The sequence below is a fragment of the Mauremys reevesii genome, linkage group 2 (assembly GCF_016161935.1).
Source record: "Mauremys reevesii isolate NIE-2019 linkage group 2, ASM1616193v1, whole genome shotgun sequence".
Lineage (NCBI taxonomy): Eukaryota > Metazoa > Chordata > Testudines > Geoemydidae > Mauremys > Mauremys reevesii.
Window position 1 is genome coordinate 209,406,282 of NC_052624.1, and position 19,911 is coordinate 209,426,192.

The 19,911-nt window shown below is 42.1% G+C and overlaps 1 protein-coding gene across 1 annotated transcript; it reads left to right on the forward strand.

Annotated features, from left to right (window-relative positions):
- The first annotated feature begins 637 nt into the window (after positions 1-637).
- PSMA8 (proteasome 20S subunit alpha 8) lies at positions 638-14,608 on the forward strand. The gene is made up of 7 exons (XM_039521613.1): positions 638-1,223; positions 6,660-6,786; positions 9,071-9,195; positions 10,112-10,234; positions 11,558-11,677; positions 11,778-11,840; positions 14,070-14,608. The coding sequence occupies exons 1-7, from the start codon at positions 1,122-1,124 to the stop codon at positions 14,157-14,159; spliced, it is 750 nt and encodes a 249-aa protein (XP_039377547.1). The 5' UTR covers positions 638-1,121; the 3' UTR covers positions 14,160-14,608.
- The last annotated feature ends 5,303 nt before the right edge of the window (positions 14,609-19,911 follow it).

The window sequence follows — 19,911 nt, forward strand, 5'->3', positions numbered from 1 at the left end:
TGAAATGTTGTGCTTTCTAAAAGATGCCATACACAAACAAGCTGTATTTCTTTAAATATTGTTTCTTTTCAAGCAATGTCTCCTTTAAAATAATAATATAGCGCTTTTTATCTTTAGATCTCAAAGTGCTTTACAAGATAGGTCAGTATCATTATCCCCATTTCACAGGTGGAGAAATCGAGGCACCGAGAAGTGAAGTGACCTGTTGAAGGTCACCAAGCAGGCCAGTGGGAGACACAGGAATTGAACCAAAGTCTCCTGAGTCCCAGTCTGGTACCCTTGTTTGCAGATTTTCAAGTAACACTATCAAAGTGTTAATACAAAATGCAAATATTGGCCTCATTCCTACAACTGGAAAAACAAGGTTCCCGGTGGGCATGGGGCTCTGACTCTGCAGTTCCAACTGGAGGACTGGGGTAGTGACAGTATGTTTTGGGAATGGTGGGAGGAGGTGTTTGCTTGTATATCGTACTTGTGCATATGGGAAAGCTACTGACAGGAGCATTGCGGTGGGGAACTGTGGATACATTTCTTAACTCCATGGGACTACAGAGGAATAGACTTTTTTAGTGGGGAGGGAGACTCTAGAGTTAAAAAGGAACAGAACAGCTGCTGAATATCACTCTAATGAGGAGCCGAAGTTGGTCAGGTGATAGCTTTCAACATTGGCCCTCTGGCTGGAGAGCAAGCCAAGCCTTCAGGGTGCCCAGGGCTCTTCCTGGGGTGACCAATCAAAGCTGTTCCCTGGCTCTCTGCTCTCCTGGGGCCAGCCGCACTCCAACAACCCTGCAGCCTCTAGCTCCCCAGCAGCTTTTGTCCCATGACTACATGCGTCCACTTGTAACGAGGCGACACTCGTTTCTAGTCTCCCCCCCGCCAGTGTTTGCTGGGCTGGTTCGTGCAGCCCCGAATGCCTGGGGGCCCTTGGCGATCCAGGCCTGTGGGCGAGGAGAGCTCTCCCGGCGGCTGGCGCGCTCCCTAGGCGGCCGCCTGCCGGCCGGCTCCGGAACAGCAGCCAGCCAGCCCGGCAGGCAGGGAGGGGTCTCTCGCCCGCCGCAGCAGGTGCGCGGAGCCGGAGCGGGAGCTGCGGCTGGGCGTCCCCAGCGCGCCGCAGGAGGAGCATGGCTGCCCGCTATGACCGCGCCATCACCGTGTTCTCCCCGGACGGGCACCTCTTCCAAGTGGAGTACGCCCAGGAGGCCGTGAAGAAGGGCTCCACGGCTGTGAGTGCGCCCGGTGCAGCCGGTCCCCCACCCCGGCAACGCCCGCCCTGCCTCCCCTGCGCCTTCCAGCAGGGAAGAGACAGTCCCTGGCACTGACCGGCCCCCGGAGGGGAGGGAGAGGAGGGGAAGGAAAGGAGGCTCCCCATCTCCTCGGGGTGTGATAGGGAGAGACCCCCATGGGGCGGGGCTGGAGAAAAGAGAGACTCTCCTCCCCCAAAGAGACCCCTCCATGCGGGGCTGGGATAAGGAGACATTCCCTCATAGGGGCTGGGATAGAGGAGACTCTTCCAGGGGCCAGCAGAGGGAGAGACTCCCCCATGGGGTGGGACTGGGCTAGAGAGAGACTCCCTTGTCAGGGGGAGTTATGGTTTTGTATGCCCATTGGAACGACACGACGCACACATTGGTGTGACCGACTGCCCCAAGTACATACCAAGAGACTGCCCCAAACCCTGAGGAGAAAGGAACTGGAGGCTCCCTCCTGGCTTTGGGTATTAAGTCTCACCATCCTGCTCGGGATGGAGGATATTGTTTTGGTGTGTTTCAAAGTGACATTTACCTTCAGGAGTCTTGTGCCATTTTAAAAAAACAAACAGCAAAGGCCTCTCTCCATCAGATTTTCCCCAGAGCTCATGATACCAGCCCTGGTTGGTTTGCTACAGAAAGGGAGAGCTTTTTAATAGAAGCCAGTAACATCACAGCACCGACCCCCACTAAAAAATGAAGGAAAGTGCCTCTACAGGTGTAGTAAACTAGGAGATGCCCAAACTGTCTAGCTGTGGGACCCATGTGAGCAATTTGCCAGGAGCCCAAGTGGCATTCCAAATATGCATAAAGCAGAGCAGACAGCTGGGTTGTCTGTAATACGCAAAGGTGTGGCCTGCAGGGTTGATTGGTTGTAGCACACTATCCTCTAGCTTGATCTGTGTTTTGGTATTGAGCATATAGACATACAGGAGATGCAGGCTTAGGTAATGACAAGAAAATATTGATTCAGGTATCCCACTCACAGAATAGGTGACTCCTTGCCTAGTTCATGACTGCCTAAAAGGAACTGCTTACGCACTTAGAGTATGTCTACACTACCTGCTGGATCGGCGGGTAGTGATCGATCTATCGGGGATCGATGTATCGTGTCTCGTCTAGACGCGATACATCAATCCCCGAATGTGCTCCCCATTGACTCCGGAACTCCACTAGGGCGAGAGGTGGAAGCGGAGTTGACGGGGGAGCGGTGGCTGTCAATCCTGCGTCGCGAGGACGTGAAGTAAGTCAGTCTAAGTCGATCTAAGATATGTCGACTTCAGCTACGCTATTCTCGTAGCTGAAGTTGTGCATCTTAGATCGATTCCCCTTCGTTCCGCCCCTCCCCCCCGACCAGGCCTTACAGGGCTAGATGTGGTCATGCAGAAAGGTCACAGAGAAGTCAAGCTCTAAAAGAGACAGCCATCCTATGGCATACTCCCAAATAGACCTTCACTATGTACAATCTGACCTGTTGCCACTTGCGTCAAGATAGAAAATTGCATGTTAGAACTTGTAGTTTTCAGGTTGCACGTGTGCATTAAGGTGTAATAAGGCTACGTTGTAGAACCACGTCACACGTTTTAACCACCGTACAAAAAAATTTAGTTAAAAAACGTGGAAAAAAATAAGTGGGCTGATTTTAGTGTGTACTTTGTTTAAAGAAACTGCAATTTTTTTTCTGCTAACCCCATGTTTAGATCTGTTCTATAAGAAAATTTAAAGTATGGTTCTACTCTGAACAGTTATTCTGTAAAACTACCATTGTGACATTCTGTAATTCTGTCTCTCGTGCACTTCCATCTAGTATTAGCTCAGCTTACAAGTAAAACAATTATTTTTCTTATTGCCAGCTCTGGAAGTTTAGTCTGAAAGTCAAGTTGGGTTCTTTCTGGGTATCATATTATCACCAGTATAAAAATTCTACAATTAGAGCTTGATTAGTAATTTTGTTGATGTGGATGGCAAGGTGGGATCATTCCCAGGTTACTTGCACACCTATAATGACTCAGCTGTGCTAGCAGGAGTAAAAAAAGTAGTATTTTTATAAATAATGTAAATAGATATAACTGAAGAAGATGACCTTTAATGTAATCATTTTTTATCATAACTGCGCTTTAATAATTTTTTAGATTTGTAGAGGAAAACCTTTTTGTGACCCAAACATCTATATCAAAATAGAATCCTTTTTTATCTCCCAATGTTTAGAAAATTGCACGCACACGCACACACACGCAGTTCTTAATCCTGCAAGAAGTTGTGCACAAGTAGACCTCACTGACATGGATGCAGCGGTCTGCTTGCATAGAATAATTTGCAGGACTGGGACCTTAAAATCAAGAATAAAAGACGTAATGTGGAAAAGATGGAAATGTCATAAGAAATCATCTATAGAAAACTCCCGGACTAATTAAAATGTCTTGGGAAGCTGCAACAAATAGAATTGATGGACATACTGTCACCTTTTAAAGGATAGGCATTTTTAAGATGCAGTGAAGGTATGAGACCACTGGGTATATCTTTCCTAAACATTCTAAAACTCCAGCTTATATCTTCATATTTGTGTAATGCTTCCAACATTTGATATTGTGACCTTTTACCTCACGTGAAGTTGACCTATATTTGTGTCTAAGGGTGACACAAAATGTCAGGGGAAGCTTATCATTGGTTAGAATACAGTAAAGGTTTAGTTTTGGGAGAGTGATAGGGGGATGATATTGGAATGCTTGTCACTAGTTAGTAAGTTGTATAATGTAAGGGTCATGAGGTTTGGGGTACTTTGCACTCTGAGGTGCTTTTCTTAGGTGCCAGTGGGAGACGGGAGCTTCCTTCTGGGATTGAGGCATCTCCATGATTTCTGCTTGTCTTTCGCCACCCCACCTCCTTTCTTTCTTTCTTTTTTTTTTTTTGGAGGAGAGAATATTCCTTCTGTTTGTTTGTCCTCCCCTGCCGAGGTAGTGGTACTGTTTTTTGGAAGCTCTGTCTTGGAGGAGTGGATGTCTGTGAGCAATCTGATTCTGTCTTGGGACCTAGCAGCTCCTAAACTCTGTTCCTCTGCACACCCTACTGTATCTTCAATTCATTTTCACCTTTAGATACTCCTGGAGGAATTCTGCACCACTGCACATGTGCAGAATTCATTTCCCCGCAGATATCTTTGCTTTCCCGCAGAAAAGTGATTTTCTGACAGGGAAGCAAAGGGAAGCTGCAAGAGCAGTCACACACCACTCCCTAGCTGCTCGGGTATATCATTTCAGGCACCCAGAGCGGTAAATCACCACAGGGCTGCAGACACCCCAGCTAATGGCTCCTACCCTGAGCCGGGATCATCTGCTAGTCCCGGCCGGGCTGGAAGCAGTAGAGAACGGGATTTTCTCTTCCCCTGCAAGAAGTGGCTGGGGCTGTGTCAGACCCACCCCCAGAAGCCTCTCCCAGCTGCAGGAAGTTCAGCATCCTCCCCTGCTTCCTGCCCCCATTGCTCCTCAGCTGTGGGTGGAGGGATCACTGTACAGGGAGCTGCTCCCCCATCCGGACCCAGGGCTTTGGAGCTGTGCTCTGGCTCTGCTCCAGCTCCAGGCAAAAACCTGCAGCTCTGCTGCTCCAGAGCTGCTCCACGCTCCAGCTCCGGGCTACGCTTCAAAGCCCTCTCCGGACCTTCCATACCCAGACACCTCCACCAAGCCTCACCCAGAACCTCCCTAGCCCTCCATACCTGAGCCCCAACCCATTGAACTTCAACCCCTGCATTTGGGGCCCCTGCACCCAGACCCCCTGCCTCTGGACCCCCATCCCTGCACCCAGACCACCACCCCACTGAGCTCCCTGCACTCAACCCCCCACTCTGAGGTGCCCCACCTCCCGGAGCCCCCACGTCCAGACCCTTACCCCACCAACCCCCAACTAGCTGCACTCAGACCCCCACCCTACCGACCCCCAACTAGCTGCACCCAGACCCCACCCCACCAAGCCCCACTCCCGCAGCACCAGGACTCCCCTGCTGAGACCCCCACACCCAGACCCCTCTGCTGAGCCCCAACCACTTTCATCTGGAAGTCCCTGCAGAGTCCCATTGCCCCTGCACCTGGAACCACCCCAACAAACCTCTGTGCATCCAAATCCCCCCACACCTAACCCCCCCCCACACTGAGCTGCCTGCACCCAGATTGTCCACAGAGAATCCTCTCACCCCACACCTGGATCCCCTTACACTGAGCCCCTCCACACTTGGATCCTGCCTGGTTGAGCCTGCCTGCCCTGCACCTGGCGCAAAGGGACAGGACCCTAGGGTATTTCTGGGGCAGGCCCAGGCCTTGTGCTGTGTCAGGTTCGGGTGCAGCCTCACCACTGAGTCTGTGTCCCGGGGGTGAGGAGTGTGGAGGCTGCAGAGTAATCTCTCACCTTCGTGCAGTCAGTGGCCTGTGTTCCCCACTGCTGTGCTGGAGCCTCTGCATTTATTTATTGACAAATAAAACTTGCACAATTTTATTTTTCTTATTTTCTTATTTATTATTTTTATTATTGCACGCAGAATTTTTAATTTTTTGGTGCAGAATGCCCTCGAGAGTATTTAGAGCACTTTGAAGTCTGACAGTAATTCAGTCATCCAGGGAATAAGTTCTGATTAGAATGGGTAGAAAATACCAAGTAATAAATAAAAGAAAGATAGAAACAAAGTTCTCATACACTATTGAGATGTTGAAAATTGTCTCCGCTATTACAATAATATCAGCTTTTGTTGCCCATCTCTCCCATTCTGCCCCTTACGCGTGGTTGGAGCTTCCTGTAAACATCCACAAAGTACATCTTTATCCTTTTAAAAAACCCTCCTTAAAATTCTCCTTTGCCATGATGCCTACAAAAAAACCTTGACATCAGTTAGGCAGCTGGCATGCTGATACCACAGGCTATTATGCTGCCCAATATTACCTCACTGGTTCCTTCTGCTCTTCTATCTGTCTGACTGTATTCACCTCTTGTAACTTGTTTTATACTTAGATTGTAAATTCTTTGGGCAGTGATTGTCTTTTTGTTCTCGGATTGTACAGCACCTACTACAGTGAGATGCTAGTCTGTGACTGGGACTCCCAGGTGCTACTGCAATTCAAATAATAAATAAGACATCCACAGCTTCTCAGTATGGCAGCATAGCCACCTTACCATTTTCATTTCTAGCAGAGGGTCAAATATTATTGTTTATTACTTACTGAGTACCATCACTGTGGAGACTGTAACAGTCTAAGGCTCTTATTCTGCAAAGAATTAGCCATATACATAATTTCATTATCATAGCTTGGGGACTTAAATGTAAAGGGTCATTCTTACCCTAAGTACCATAATATCTTCATTATATTGTTAATGATGAAAACATTTCTGTTTCTAAAGTTTATTTATTTTTTTATGATGACTTAACAGGTTGGAATTCGAGGGCTGGACATAGTTGTATTGGGGGTAGAGAGAAAGTCTGTTGCCAAACTTCAGGAAGAAAGAACTGTGAGAAAGATTTGTGCACTTGATGATCATGTCTGCATGGCTTTTGCAGGTATTGGTTATAGAGTTATTGCTCTATGAAGCATCTTATTGCAGATATATGTTGTGCAAGAGGCCTTTAAAGACCTGTTCCTGGATTTAAGAAAAAATATTACTGAGGAGGTCAGGATAGTTCAGGATACTGGTAAGGCTTTTGCTTTTACATCATAGGTTTGAATGTAGTGACCAGAAATCACTGCCTAAGGGAGTGGGTTTTTTTCTGTGGCTGGTGGGAAATAATTTGGTCTCTTAGAAAATTCTGAACATTTAGGGATTTTTGATTGACCCTTTCCTTTTTTTCCCTCTTGCTCAGGTAGATATGTAGATCATTAGCAGTGATGGGGCCAGTTGGAGCAGCAAGCTGCCTGTAGACTGGCTTCAATAGCCTTAAACAGACCAAGAGAGAAGAGAACACTGTACCTGTGACTCCATCCCCAGAAAAAGAAATTGGGGTAATATTGGGGAAAAACCCACAAATATGGGAAAGACATTATGGGACTGGAAAAGCACACCTATCCCATTCTTCTTCACTGTGTCTGCCCCTGGAATCACTTTCTGAGGGTAGGGAAAGAAATACCCTCCCAGGCAACTGGTGTTGGGGGGAAGGAGCACTTGTGAACACCTGCTGCCCCCACCCACCCAAGGAGTAGCTTGGGGGGCATTTAGACAAACATCCCCCTTCAGAAAAGGTTGGGGGAAGAACTCCTCAGCGGTTTGTTTACGCGTTTGCAGTTTCCCATTCCTTCCTTATTACTGCTTGCAGGGAGAGAAAAGAGAGGGGACCATAGAGAGACCCCTAGAACTCCTCTTTTGGGGCTGTGGTGATGCTCCTTTCAGCTCTCCCTTCCTTGTTTATTTTAGGGCTACTGTAGCTTCTACAGCCTGCTTCTGCTAGTCCTGAGTGCCTCTGCTAATTATGTATGGATCTGTCTGAACAGGGGTGAGACTTGTACCTGCAGAATAGAAGGAAAAGGAAAGGATCAGCTAGGAGTCCTTAAATGTTCAAAACACATGCACGGGCATGAGTGTACATACACACACACACGCAGAGAGCATAATTAGTCGTTTACCCGCCCTAGCTCTTACTGTTGTAAAAAGTGATAAATTAATAAAACTGCTAGGGTTTTTATGGAAGATTCAGCAAGAACTTCCTAAGATGTCCATTTGCCTCAACAGCTCTTTAGTGCCCACCTTGCTGCATCATTTTTTGTACGAGAAAAGAAGTATAATGTAATTAGATCCTGTAACACTTGTGCATGTGTTTAATATTAAGCACACAAGTACCCTCATTGACTGTGTTTGCAGGATTGAGGTTTGAGAGATTAGAGTGGAAAGACAGTTTGAAGAGGACATAAGGGTGTATTTTATTCTAGAAGAAGGTGTAACAAATAAGTTTTTGGCTGTCACTTGACCCACTTGATAATTTAAAGATACACAGTCAACTTAAATCAAGCTTGGGGGAGGGATAGCTCACTGGTTTGAACATTGGCCTGCTAAACCCAGGATTGTCAGTTCAACCCTTGAGGGGGCCATTTAGGGAACTGGGGTAAAAATCTGTCTGGGGAGTGGTCCTGCTTTGAGCAGGGGGTTGGACTAGATGACCTCCTGAGGTCCCTTCCAACCCTGATATTCTATGATTCTGTCTAAAAATGTCTTGCCTACTACTGTTACAGGTAACATGGAAGATGATTATAACTAAACAAAGTAGAGAACAGTGTTTTTTCATCTTTATTTTTTTTTTCTTTCCTTCTCAGTTTGTTTGCTTTTGTGCAATTTGCCATACTTTGTGAATGGTCAGTTTCTCTTCTGTAGTCAGACTCAGACAGAGGAAAATGACTTTTACAAAGCAAGAGGGAGGGGAAAAAAGTAATGTTTGTAAAAACACAAAACTTGGAAAGAGGCTCACGGCAGGTGTAGTACCAGAAACTACTTTTTAACTCACTTTTTAAATGCACTAAACTTCACGTTGTCGATATCCTTTAAGGCACAGTGATTTGTTTTTGCTGCTAATGCAAGTGCTCAGTAAATCAGTATTCCTTAATCTTAAAAAGGTACATGTTCTGAAATGTGCATTTCTTACAAAAATGTTTATTTTAAACACTATTTTCTTAGAACAACTTGTGTTCTATTTGTATCCTGTATTTCTGTCTCTGTTAGTCAGGTTTTGAGCAAATTGGTTTTTGATACTAAAGAAAATACTTTATTTTAATAGTACATTTCTTCATAAATGATACATGTATTATTTGATAATGAATATTCACTTTGTTGTAACATATTTGATAATTATGATTATGTAGGTCTGACTGCTGATGCTAGAATAATAATTAACAGAGCCCGTGTGGAGTGTCAAAGCCATAAACTTACTGTTGAGGATCCAGTCACAGTAGAATATATAACACGCTATATAGCATCTTTAAAGCAGGTAAGTATCTTACTTAGTGGTGTTAGTTTTCTATAAGGGCCTTTAGATAACACTATTTAAAAGCAACCAAGCTGCTTCTATTTCACAGCAGTAGAAATAGAAGCCAGGTGTCAGATTGCCAGTAAAAATGGGAGCCTGGTTACATTTTCTGTCACTGGACTTTTAAGAATGCATATAGTGTTTAAAAGAAATACTAGTATTTTCCACAAGAAAATAGTTTCCATTATCAGCTTTTCTGTTCGACGGACCACCTGCAAATATCGCTCCTGCTCTACTCTCATGTGCTGTAGTCCCTTTCATACATTTCCTATGATATTTGGAAATGAAAATATATTATTGTATAACAAAAAATAGATTAAACAAATTTTAAAAAGCTTTTTTCAGATCAGTACTAGATAGTATGAAGAGCTGAATTTAAGGTAACACATAGATGCAGATCCTTAATCTCAAAATGTCCTTTCTTTCTTCATATTAGTGGAACAGTTAGGAATAGTCTAATCAATCATAAATCTATGGGGAGATGTCTGTTGAAATCTGCTAATAACAGTACCCTGCACTCTGTTTGCAATAGCTTCATATGTAAAAATATTTAAGCAATATGTTTATTTTTAAATTCCTACAATTAGGTTAGGCCTAGTTGAGAATATTTCATAGTGTACTTTATCTCTCACTAAAAGCCACATTCTGCTGTCAGTTACTCTTGTGCAACTTCACTAGGGTTGTGCAAGTATAACACAGAGTAGAATTTAATCCCAGAATATTTAGGAATTGCATTCTCCCAATAGTATGTTAATAATAATCAGTTATAGGTCAAATTGCTGTGTAGAGCCTTTTCAGTTTTATGCTGTTTCATGTGTACTAGACGGATAACATTCCATGAAGGTAAAAATGTGAAAACTGTACATCTTGTTCATAGCGCTATACACAGAGCAATGGACGCAGACCTTTTGGTATTTCTGCCTTGATTGTGGGCTTTGATGATGATGGTAGTCCCAGATTGTATCAGACAGACCCATCTGGTACATATCATTCTTGGAAGGTAAGCTCCAACTTAATTCATAAATTGTATTATCTTAGTGCAAATATTTGCATAGGCAGTGTATCCCAATGAAGTCTGATGTTGCATTTTGTACTATGGAGTCACATAACCAAAGAATCTGTTCCATGCTTTCAGCAGGCTAGTTACAGTTGTTTGAGCACCAAAGCTAATTTAGGGTACGTTTACACTGGAATAAAAGACCTGTGGCCCAGCCATGGTTGGTCCAGGTCAGCTGACTTGTGTTGCAGGGCTACAAATTGCTGCGTATGTGTTTGGGCTCAGGCTGGAGCCAGAACTCTGGGCTTCTCCCCCCAGCCAGGGTCCCAGAGCTTGGGCTCCATCCTAAGCCCAAACATCTGCACAGCAATTTTACAGTCCCCAGGCAGATGAACTGAGTTAGCTGTGGGTGTTGAATTGCTGTATAGATATACCCTTAGCCTTATAGTTAAAGAATTAGTGAACCCACAGCAAAAATAAGAAAATAAATTTAAAATATTTACAACAGCAAACATATTGCATGGTGATTGTGTGTACGCTGTCACCGATTATGAGGAGATAACCTCTCCATAGTGAATGTTGAAACCAGATTCCATTATAAAGCCCTATTTCAAACTCCGCCTCTCCTTTTAAACTTTCCCATGGCCTGAAAATTACCATATCTACTATGAGAGCAAAAGAAAACATAGGAGAGATATTTAAAGACAGTGGGTCCAACCTTATGAGTTACAGGTCATTAAAAACTACCTTATTTTAAATTTTATTTGTCTCGTTTTGCTCAAAAACAGCTTGTTACTATTTTTTCAAGCCTTCTATTTCCATTTATAGGCATCACCTGGCCCCTTCTCAGATGGGTCCGATAATTGCACAGGAATGCTGGCCCCAGGCCCTTAAATGGGGAGACTACCCTGTTACAGCAAGGAAGTCCTAGCATGGTCAATTTATGGAAAAGGGGGTTCTGGTGTGAAAAAGCTTGAGAACCACTGTTCTAATATTTTCATGTCCTCAGGTGTTACAAGACCTAGGACCACTAACGATGTTTTCAAAGTGCTTCAGATTAACAAGGTTTATTATGCTCTTTGTCATCTTTCCTTAAAAACGTAAAGGCCTGGAAATCTTGAAAATGTTGCACTGTTCCACATGGAAACAGTGAAATAAAGTCTTTGCTGCCAACATTGCAAAACCCAAATCACATGTTACATAATGATAGTGGGGGATTGCCAAATCAGTATCATCTGAGAAATGTGTGCAGACCAAATGGGTTTGATTAGATAAAACAAATTAATGTACATCGTGGTGAGATGCATAACTGTGTGTCTTCTACAGGCAAATGTAATTGGCCGCAATGCTAAAACTGTGCGTGAATTTTTGGAGAAGAATTACACAGAAGAAGCTATAGCAACTGACAAGGAAGCTATCAAATTAGCAATAAGAGCTTTGCTAGAAGTATGTAATCCAGTAGAATGCATACAATAAATGCTTTCAGAAAAGCTTGTTTTTCTTTATTTTGAAACTTACTTGTAATGATGTTTTTGTTGTATACTAGGTTGTGCAATCTGGTGGAAAAAACATTGAACTTGCAATAATAAGGAGAAACCAACCACTGCAGGTATGAGTTATTGATTACATAAGGATAAAACGATAATTCCTATGCAGAATCTTTTGACAAAAATTATACCAGTTTACACCTGTGCATTTCAACTGGATGTATAAAGTGTCCCTACATCTGGTAAAACAATATTATGTGACTTCTGTTGTGTCTCTGTAGATTGATGATGCTCTGAGCTATATAGTAACTGCTGATAATTTATATTGTACTATAAGAAGCTGTGTTGGGAAAATTCAGTGCAGGAAACAGTTCTGGGAAAGCATATCAAAACATACTTTTCTGTCTTGTGTGTGGGAGACATTTTCACGTAGTTTACATGGCGAGACTCAGTAAATTTTGCTATTGTACAGTTCTAAAGAAGCATTTTTGCAATTTAATATTTCTGGCAAACATTTTGTGACTTCTTTTGTAGCTGCTATTACAGTGGAAAAGACAGACTCCAGGCATGACAAATAAAAAATAAGATTTCCATAGAGTATTTCCCTTCTTTTGGAATAAACAACTCCATTCTTCTGCATACATTACCCCCATAATAGATAAGTGTATGTAATCTCTTTAAGCAATTTTAACTGTTTGAGTTGTCTGGAATTTTAGTAAGATATGATATTTAGTCCTCAGTCCCAAATGAAAGAAGCCCAGCTCTAGAATAAATTCTTGGCACTATAGTCAAAAGATTTTGACTTATAAAGATAAATGGTGGTGTGTGCACTCTTGAAATAAACGCATCTTCTACCATCTGCATTCATCATTACACCCTTAGCAATGTATCACCATTTCCTGCAGTAACACCCACATCCTGTAGACTCAAGTTCAGTAAACCTTTATGTTCATACATTGCTATTGTGAATTCTGCATACTGAGGGTGAATTGAATGAGGAATTGTTGATAGAAGATAGCTGGCTAGAAGTTTAGCCAAAATTACATATGTGCTTTATCAAAGATAGACTGATAAGAAAGACACCCTGTTATTGCCATGAAGCCCTGGAGAAGTGGAGGGGATGTGAAGGTGCATCAACTCAGCAGGAGCTCCCCAGGACATTTACCTCTGGGAATGCAGGGGAAATGAGGACACTGCCTAACCCTTTGAAAGAGTAGGGCATGTACTTCATAGATTGGGGCGGCCAAACTGTGGCTCATGAGCCATGTGTGACTCTTTTACAGTTAAAGTGCGGCTCACGGAGCCACCCCAAGTCCCCCCATTCTCCACTTATGGGTGATGGGAGTATAGGCTTTTCCCCAGTGTGGGGGTCTCGGGGCTTCAGTCCTGTGAAGTGCACCTGCCAGGGCTTGGGGCTTCAGCAGGAGCAAGGCTGAAGCCCCGTGCCCCATCAGGTGCCTCACACAGGACTAAAGCCCTGAGCCCCAGCAGTTTTGCGCCCTGGCTCTTGAACTTCTGAAGATTTGTCATGTGGCTAGGAGGGTCAGTAAGTTTGGCCATCTCTGCCACGGATAAAAGTGGCCCTTAGTATTCTTTCTTCTGTTACCAGGGTGGTAGAGCATCATGGGAAAACACCACTTTTCATAGACATTCCCCCCCTCCCCCCCGAGTCCATAAACATGACTTTAATTCTTATATTCACTATTTTCTTTCAATGATGTTGTATGGATTTCTAACACTTGTAACCAATTTGAAGGTTTGGGTAACAACATATTTATAAAGAACTAAGGGGGATATTAGATAAACCATTCGCCTTTAATTTCTGGTAAGAGCCTGTTAGGATTTGGTTCCAGCTGGAGGTCTGAGTGAGTGTCCACAAAACTCATTTAAATTGCTAGTGGACAGCCCAATAAAATGAAACCCTCACACATAATTTGACAGAATTGGCAGTCCGTAATGAAGAAGCCTAGGTTTGTGCCAGTATAGATGCTAAATTACCCTCTGCTGTTGAAGTTAAAGTTGTTAGCAGAGTAGCTCACGGTACAGCTATCTGAGCATATCTGGCCTGTGTATTTACTTATAAGGAAAATAATCATCCCTGGCAGTCTCTTAACCTGCCAGGTTTATAAATGCAGATCTGTATAAACACATGTCTTGACTTCAAAGAATTCACACAAGTTTGGTTCTGTCAATTTGTGTCTCAGATGGGAGCTTTTGAAACATTTTTTTCAACACATCAGGAGTACATTTTGGAGCTGTGAAATGTAATTGAATCTATGGATTAAAAAAGTGCAGATGGAATCCGTATTAGTTACGCTTTATACAATTCTTTGTCCTATGTTCCATTTCAGATTTTTAGTGCAAAGGATATTGAATCACAAGTTGCAGAAATAGAGAAGGAAAAAGAAGAATCTGAAAGGAAAAAGAAGAAAAGTATTTAAATCCCAGATAAATGCTGATTGCTGCTTATTAAAATGTTTCCAAAGTTTTAACAAATACTAGCTGACCACAATATTTACAGCTGCTGAATAAACTTGTCTCTTTCATTATCAAATACTCTAGTTTTCTGAAACCTCTTACAATTACAAATATGCTAGTCCTAATGTGCTTGTATTTACTATGGTGTGCAAACAGGCAGGTATTTGCACCTTACCATTCCTCCATTTATTTATTGTTTACATATTCAGCATTAAAAGGCATTGTCAAACTTCCTGTAAGCAGATTATCACCAAACTATTGGCACATCTCTGTACAAGATATTAAAGGTTTCCAAGTGTTCAATTTTTTCTTATGTAACTTTTTGCAAGTTTGATAAGTTTGTGTTTACATACTATTACTGTTACATATGGAATGCAAATTAAGAATGCAATAAAGTTCTGATTTATGTTTTGACCGTTTAATTTATTGTGTTGCATTTTCCAAAGCATGTTGCCCCTGCTAGTCTTTATCGTAGATGGCACAACACATTGAATTGCACCACTTTTTGAATGATAGAAACACCTTTCTTCTATTAGTGGATTGTACAAGATAGTGAATGGTATTTTTCTTAATGCATTTGTATTGCATTTAACTTTCAAAATCTTAAATGATGAAGCCTATCATTTATTGGACCCACTTCTGTTCTCCAACAGAAGTGGGTCCAATAAAAGATATTACCACACCTACCTTGTCTGCCTGATATCCTGGGATTGATATGGCAACAACTACACTGCATACAAAGCCTATTATGTTAGTACTCCACTGAGAATATATTTGTTGCAGAGTTAAACATTGCACCCCTTCTCAGGAGTATATATTTTGTTTTTATTGAATCTCTCCTACCACTGCAACCTTTCAGTTGCCCAACTTATCTCTCCTTACCCTTATTATTTTTCTTCCTCTCTTCCCTCCTTTACCTTCTCTCCCTCAGTTTCTCTCTTTACTTACTCCCCTGTCTTACTCCAACAATTCTATTCCCATTCTTCTCCTGCACTCTAACCCCAACCAGTTAGGTCCTCATGATCCCATGACCTTGCCACCTCACTGGGCCACTTTAGGGGCCGCATTAGCTGGTTATGGGTCTCTGGTGCAGCAAGAATTGCAGATATACCTCCAGGGAGGCTTTCTGCTGGTATGAGCAAGCTGCCCTGAGATATATCCACTGTCTTACCTCATGGCTAAATCAAGCTCCTGATGATTGTTATTGGTAACTAAATACTTTCTAGCAAGAACTTTAGAATATACTTTTTACCATGCATTCTTGTTGTATTTTTAGACATTTTATATTAATGTAGAGTTCTGTTGTATTATGGCTGTTCTTTTATTCTGATATTTATGAAGACAGTTGCGGAGATATAGGAAGAAGGGGACACACACCAGGGCCCAAATGGGGCTCTGGGTGATCACTACTTCCCACCACCCAACACAGATGTAATGAGGTTAAGTGGTGTCCGTATTAAGAAATTAAAACTATTGATTATTCCTCAAGACAGGCTTTTAATGACTTACAGCTATAAATGCAACACAGACGGAATAGGAAAATAAAAACTAAAGACCAGCATTGAATAAGGATTAATATAAATTGTAAACAAACACAAGTACAGGTAATATTGTACATTAGCTACTTATTACTATAAAAACATTCTTAACAGTGGCAAGTTTTACTGATGACAGGCACGAGTACATGCAAAGCTATTATTATTTAACTATTAACCTTATAAATTCTATTCCTACCCTTAATAACCACAAGTACAAAGAAAGATACTATCAGTTGATGAACAACTTTCTACTATTCCTAAACAACACTAGTATAAAATTTTTACTACTATTTCTAATACAGCAGCATTAATATAATCTAAAATCAAATTATCCCGACACTACCATTCTTAATATTATAGTGTCAGTACAACTTGTGATCAAAACAGCTCGAGCAACCCAGACTTCTTTACTCCGTAACCTTATACTGCATGCAACCAGACTATTTTACTTTAAAATCTTACCCTACCGAGAATACGTTACCCTTTAGTTGACTGCTCTTTGCACTGGCCAGGTACAGATAGTCAATGTGATTCAGGTTTCCTCGGTTTAGGGGGTGTGGGTCAGATGGTCAAAAGGAACCACATCCTAGACCAAGACGTGCACACACGCACACCTGAGGCTCTACACATTCTTACCTGACCACTGTATTTTGAAGCTGGTCAACCAATCAGGTTAGGTCAGATCTTTAATGTGATTAGAGTTGGCGGTATATTCATGCTTACTTATTTTCTTGTAGCCAATTGTTGTTTTAATGTGATAAGTTATGCACAAGGGGATAACTTATATCCATATAGCCCATTGTCTCGACTGTGGTTTGTCTAATAGCTGAATATTCCAAATATAGTCAATGTGGGTTAGACAAGCTGGACCCAGGGAGGGGGTACAACTTATCTCACTTTATAGGAGTTAGCATAATGTGGTAACTGGTAGCAGAGTGTCTTGACCACAAGTCTGTTTCCTTTTGCAAAGCTTGCTTCTTAAAACTAATTCTACAAGGCTCGCTTTATGAAGCTTCTGGAAGTTTTAAGCCTAATACTGACAATACTATTGTTCTTTTTAAGCCTGACAACACTCTTGTTCAAATTAATCACAACAGTGTGTAAATTTAAAATACTGTTTGATGTCTACAAGCCTGAATGTTCAGAAGAGAAGTCCACCCATATAAAAGGTCAGCTAGCACAAGAGGACGGAGGAGGAGACATAGGTGGTGGTGGTGGGGATTTGTGACATGAGGTATGAATTTCAAAAAATGCGTCTACAACTGCACACCTAATATGCTAGTGTGATTACTGAGGTTGTATACGAATAGCCAGTTATGCACCCAATTGGCCATTTGAATCAGTAAATACATGATTTGCATTCCCGGTTGTAACTACACCTTCATTGCTTAATCTCTTCCCTCACCCTTCTCTTTTCCAGACTAAATAGTCCTATTTTTTTTTCTGTTTTTGTATAGTATCTCCTTTTCCTTCCTGACTTTTACTGCTCTGCTTGCTGTCTCTTTTGGCAATTCATCCTTAAGAGCTCAAGTTCTCTGGTGTGAAGTTATGCTGCCACTTTAATGCATTTGGAGTGCTGATAAATCTAGTCATGATCATTTAATTTTTTCCATGAGAATATAATTTTAATTTAACTAGTGAAATTGATTCCTCAAATACATTTCCAATTGTTGCAATTATGTGAATGAATAAAATTGTCAGCAGCCCTCCCAAGCCTCCCTCATTTGAGTTGAGTTTTAAGGCAAGTATTAAAAGTTTCTCACTCTGACAAAGAATTTCTGTGTTCAATTAAAATTATAAAATGTAACTCTGTTTTAAAAGGGTCACTGTCAGATTAAAAATCTTACTTAAAATAATTTCCTTACCAGCGTTATAACCCCTGAGATTATTACAGAAATAATTTTAAGAATCCAGATTCCATACTCCTTAGTATTCTGGATTACTTTTGCATTTCTTTCAGCTTGGTCAATGGAGATTGGCTAATTAAACTTTTGTTTATTATAACTGAAATAGTTATTCAGTACCCATAAACCAAAGATCAAATGACTAGCCAAGATGAAAAACTGTTCCCTTACTCCCCTTGCAATGTAATGGAATAATGCAATTGTGTACTCTTCACAGATTTTTTTTAATGTAACTTCCTAAATCTCTTTTGTTTTTCCCTTCTGGAGTTCTCACTGTCTCTCAAACCCCCTCCCCCGAATCATGCTATATTGTCGTCAGTGTCACTTCCTCCATTACTTTCACTATCTTCAGGTACTTCTCTTTCTCATACTTCCTTGTGTTCTCTACTTCCTTTTTTTTCTTTTCCTCCTTTCAAAAACTCTCTCTCTTACTCATCTCTCAGCTTCACCCATCTATGTCTACCTGCTTCACATACATCCTCTCACCCTGGTCCATTCAGATATGGGTCTTTGAAATTTTACCAGACATTTAATGGAGGATTAATCCTTCTGGCCAAAGAATGGTAGGTTGACCCCAAGGTACAGAGGCAATGTCCAAGGGACAAGCCTGCTCCATTGTGCACCTAAAGATGTTGCCCATGGACACTGCCTGGTGGTCTACTCTTTGTATCCACCTCCAACTAGTGTCAGGTCACTGATAAATATTTATGCCCCACAACCAGGGGCGGCTCCAGGCCCCAGCATGCCAACCGTGTGCTTGGGGTGGCAAGCTGTGGAGGGCGCTCTGCTGGCACCGTGAGGGCGGCAGGCAGGCTGCCTTCGGCGACTTGCCTGCGGAGGGTCCGCTGGTACCACGGCTTCGGAGGGTCCGCTCCTGCGGGAGGTCCTCCAAAGCCACGGGACCAGTGGACCGAAGGCAGCCTGCCTGCCGTGCTTGGGGCAGCAAAATGCCTAGAGCCGCCCCTGCCCACAACCCCTCTCATTACAGGAAGGGAGAAGAGAATTTCTTCTCTGTTCCCATCCCACCACAGAATCACTTCGCCATTGCGATGTGGAGGTCTCACACTACTCTACCTCTTCCCAGTCTCCTGTGATGGAAGTGTCTTTGCCACTCTGTCCCTCACTCAACCTCTCTTTTAGATGACTCCTCTCCAGTGACTAGCTCCAGTGTCAACCTCATATGTTCATAGCTTTTTCAAGCAGCGATAGAGTGAAATTGTCCAAAGCTCTGAACAGAAATGGTAAAAGTTGCAAAGATTGTAGTTAGTTTTCACCCTGCAGCAGGCTGGCAAACCTATGAGTGTCAACGTGGAGCTGTCTATCTCCATGTTAGGAAAACAATACTGCATCCTTTTACACTCAGTTCATGTTTTTTGTATCCATGAAGACTAGCGTTTGTTTTAATGAAAATTTAGATTCTGTGGATGCTAATGGAAGCTTTTTCAGGCAAGTGCCTACTTGCTGTGTTCATGATTTTCCATGCACTAATTAAAGTAATACTTTTCATTTCTACAACATTTTCCATAAAAAAATTCCTCAATATTTACAAAAATGAGTGTTTCAATATGATAATCCCACATTTCTGTTTGCAAATATTGCACCTGCTATTGTTAAAAGAAACACCTACCATCACCAGGACAGAGGTCAATGAACAGCATTTTGCTGCAGTTTTAATAAATTGTTTACATTGTACATTTGATAGCACTTTACATACGATCAATTTCACTGTTCTGTATAGTAGGCCTTGATTCTGCAATCACTTATTTTTGCAGTTAACTTCATATGCATGACTTCCATGGCACTAATTATTTGCTTAAAGATGAGCATATGTATATGCATAAACATTCACAGGATTGGGACTATGGCCCTAATCCTGCAACAATTTCATTCATCAGCTTCAATTTACCACAGTGATGGAACTACTCACAGTAGTAAAGTATTGTTATCCCTATTAAACAGGCAATGGAAACTGAGACAGAGACAGAAGAGGCATTCCACTCTGAAAAATTACATCTTGTCTCCTATTGACTTCCATAATAAAATATGCTTAGTTTACATGGGAAAATATTTTCATTTTTTTCTCTGTAAATTCAACCTGGGATCTGAAAGTCAAGCTGGGTTCTTTCCTTCTCATTCACCAAAAATAGGCCAAATTTTAGTCTTGAACATTAGTCCTTCCAGGCAATTGTTGTGGCATCAAGACCTTAGTTACACCCAGGTGTTCTGGAACAATTTGTACAGTGGGGATGCTGAGAACCATTGAACCAAACTGT

Coding starts and splice junctions, on each gene's coding strand:
- PSMA8 (XM_039521613.1), top strand. CDS start 1,122: ATGGCTGCCCGCTATGACCGCGCCATCACCGTGTTCTCCCCGGACGGG. Junction 11,678..11,777: donor CAATAAGAGCTTTGCTAGAA/GTATGTAATCCA, acceptor GTTGTATACTAG/GTTGTGCAATCTGGTGGAAA. Junction 11,841..14,069: donor GGAGAAACCAACCACTGCAG/GTATGAGTTATT, acceptor GTTCCATTTCAG/ATTTTTAGTGCAAAGGATAT.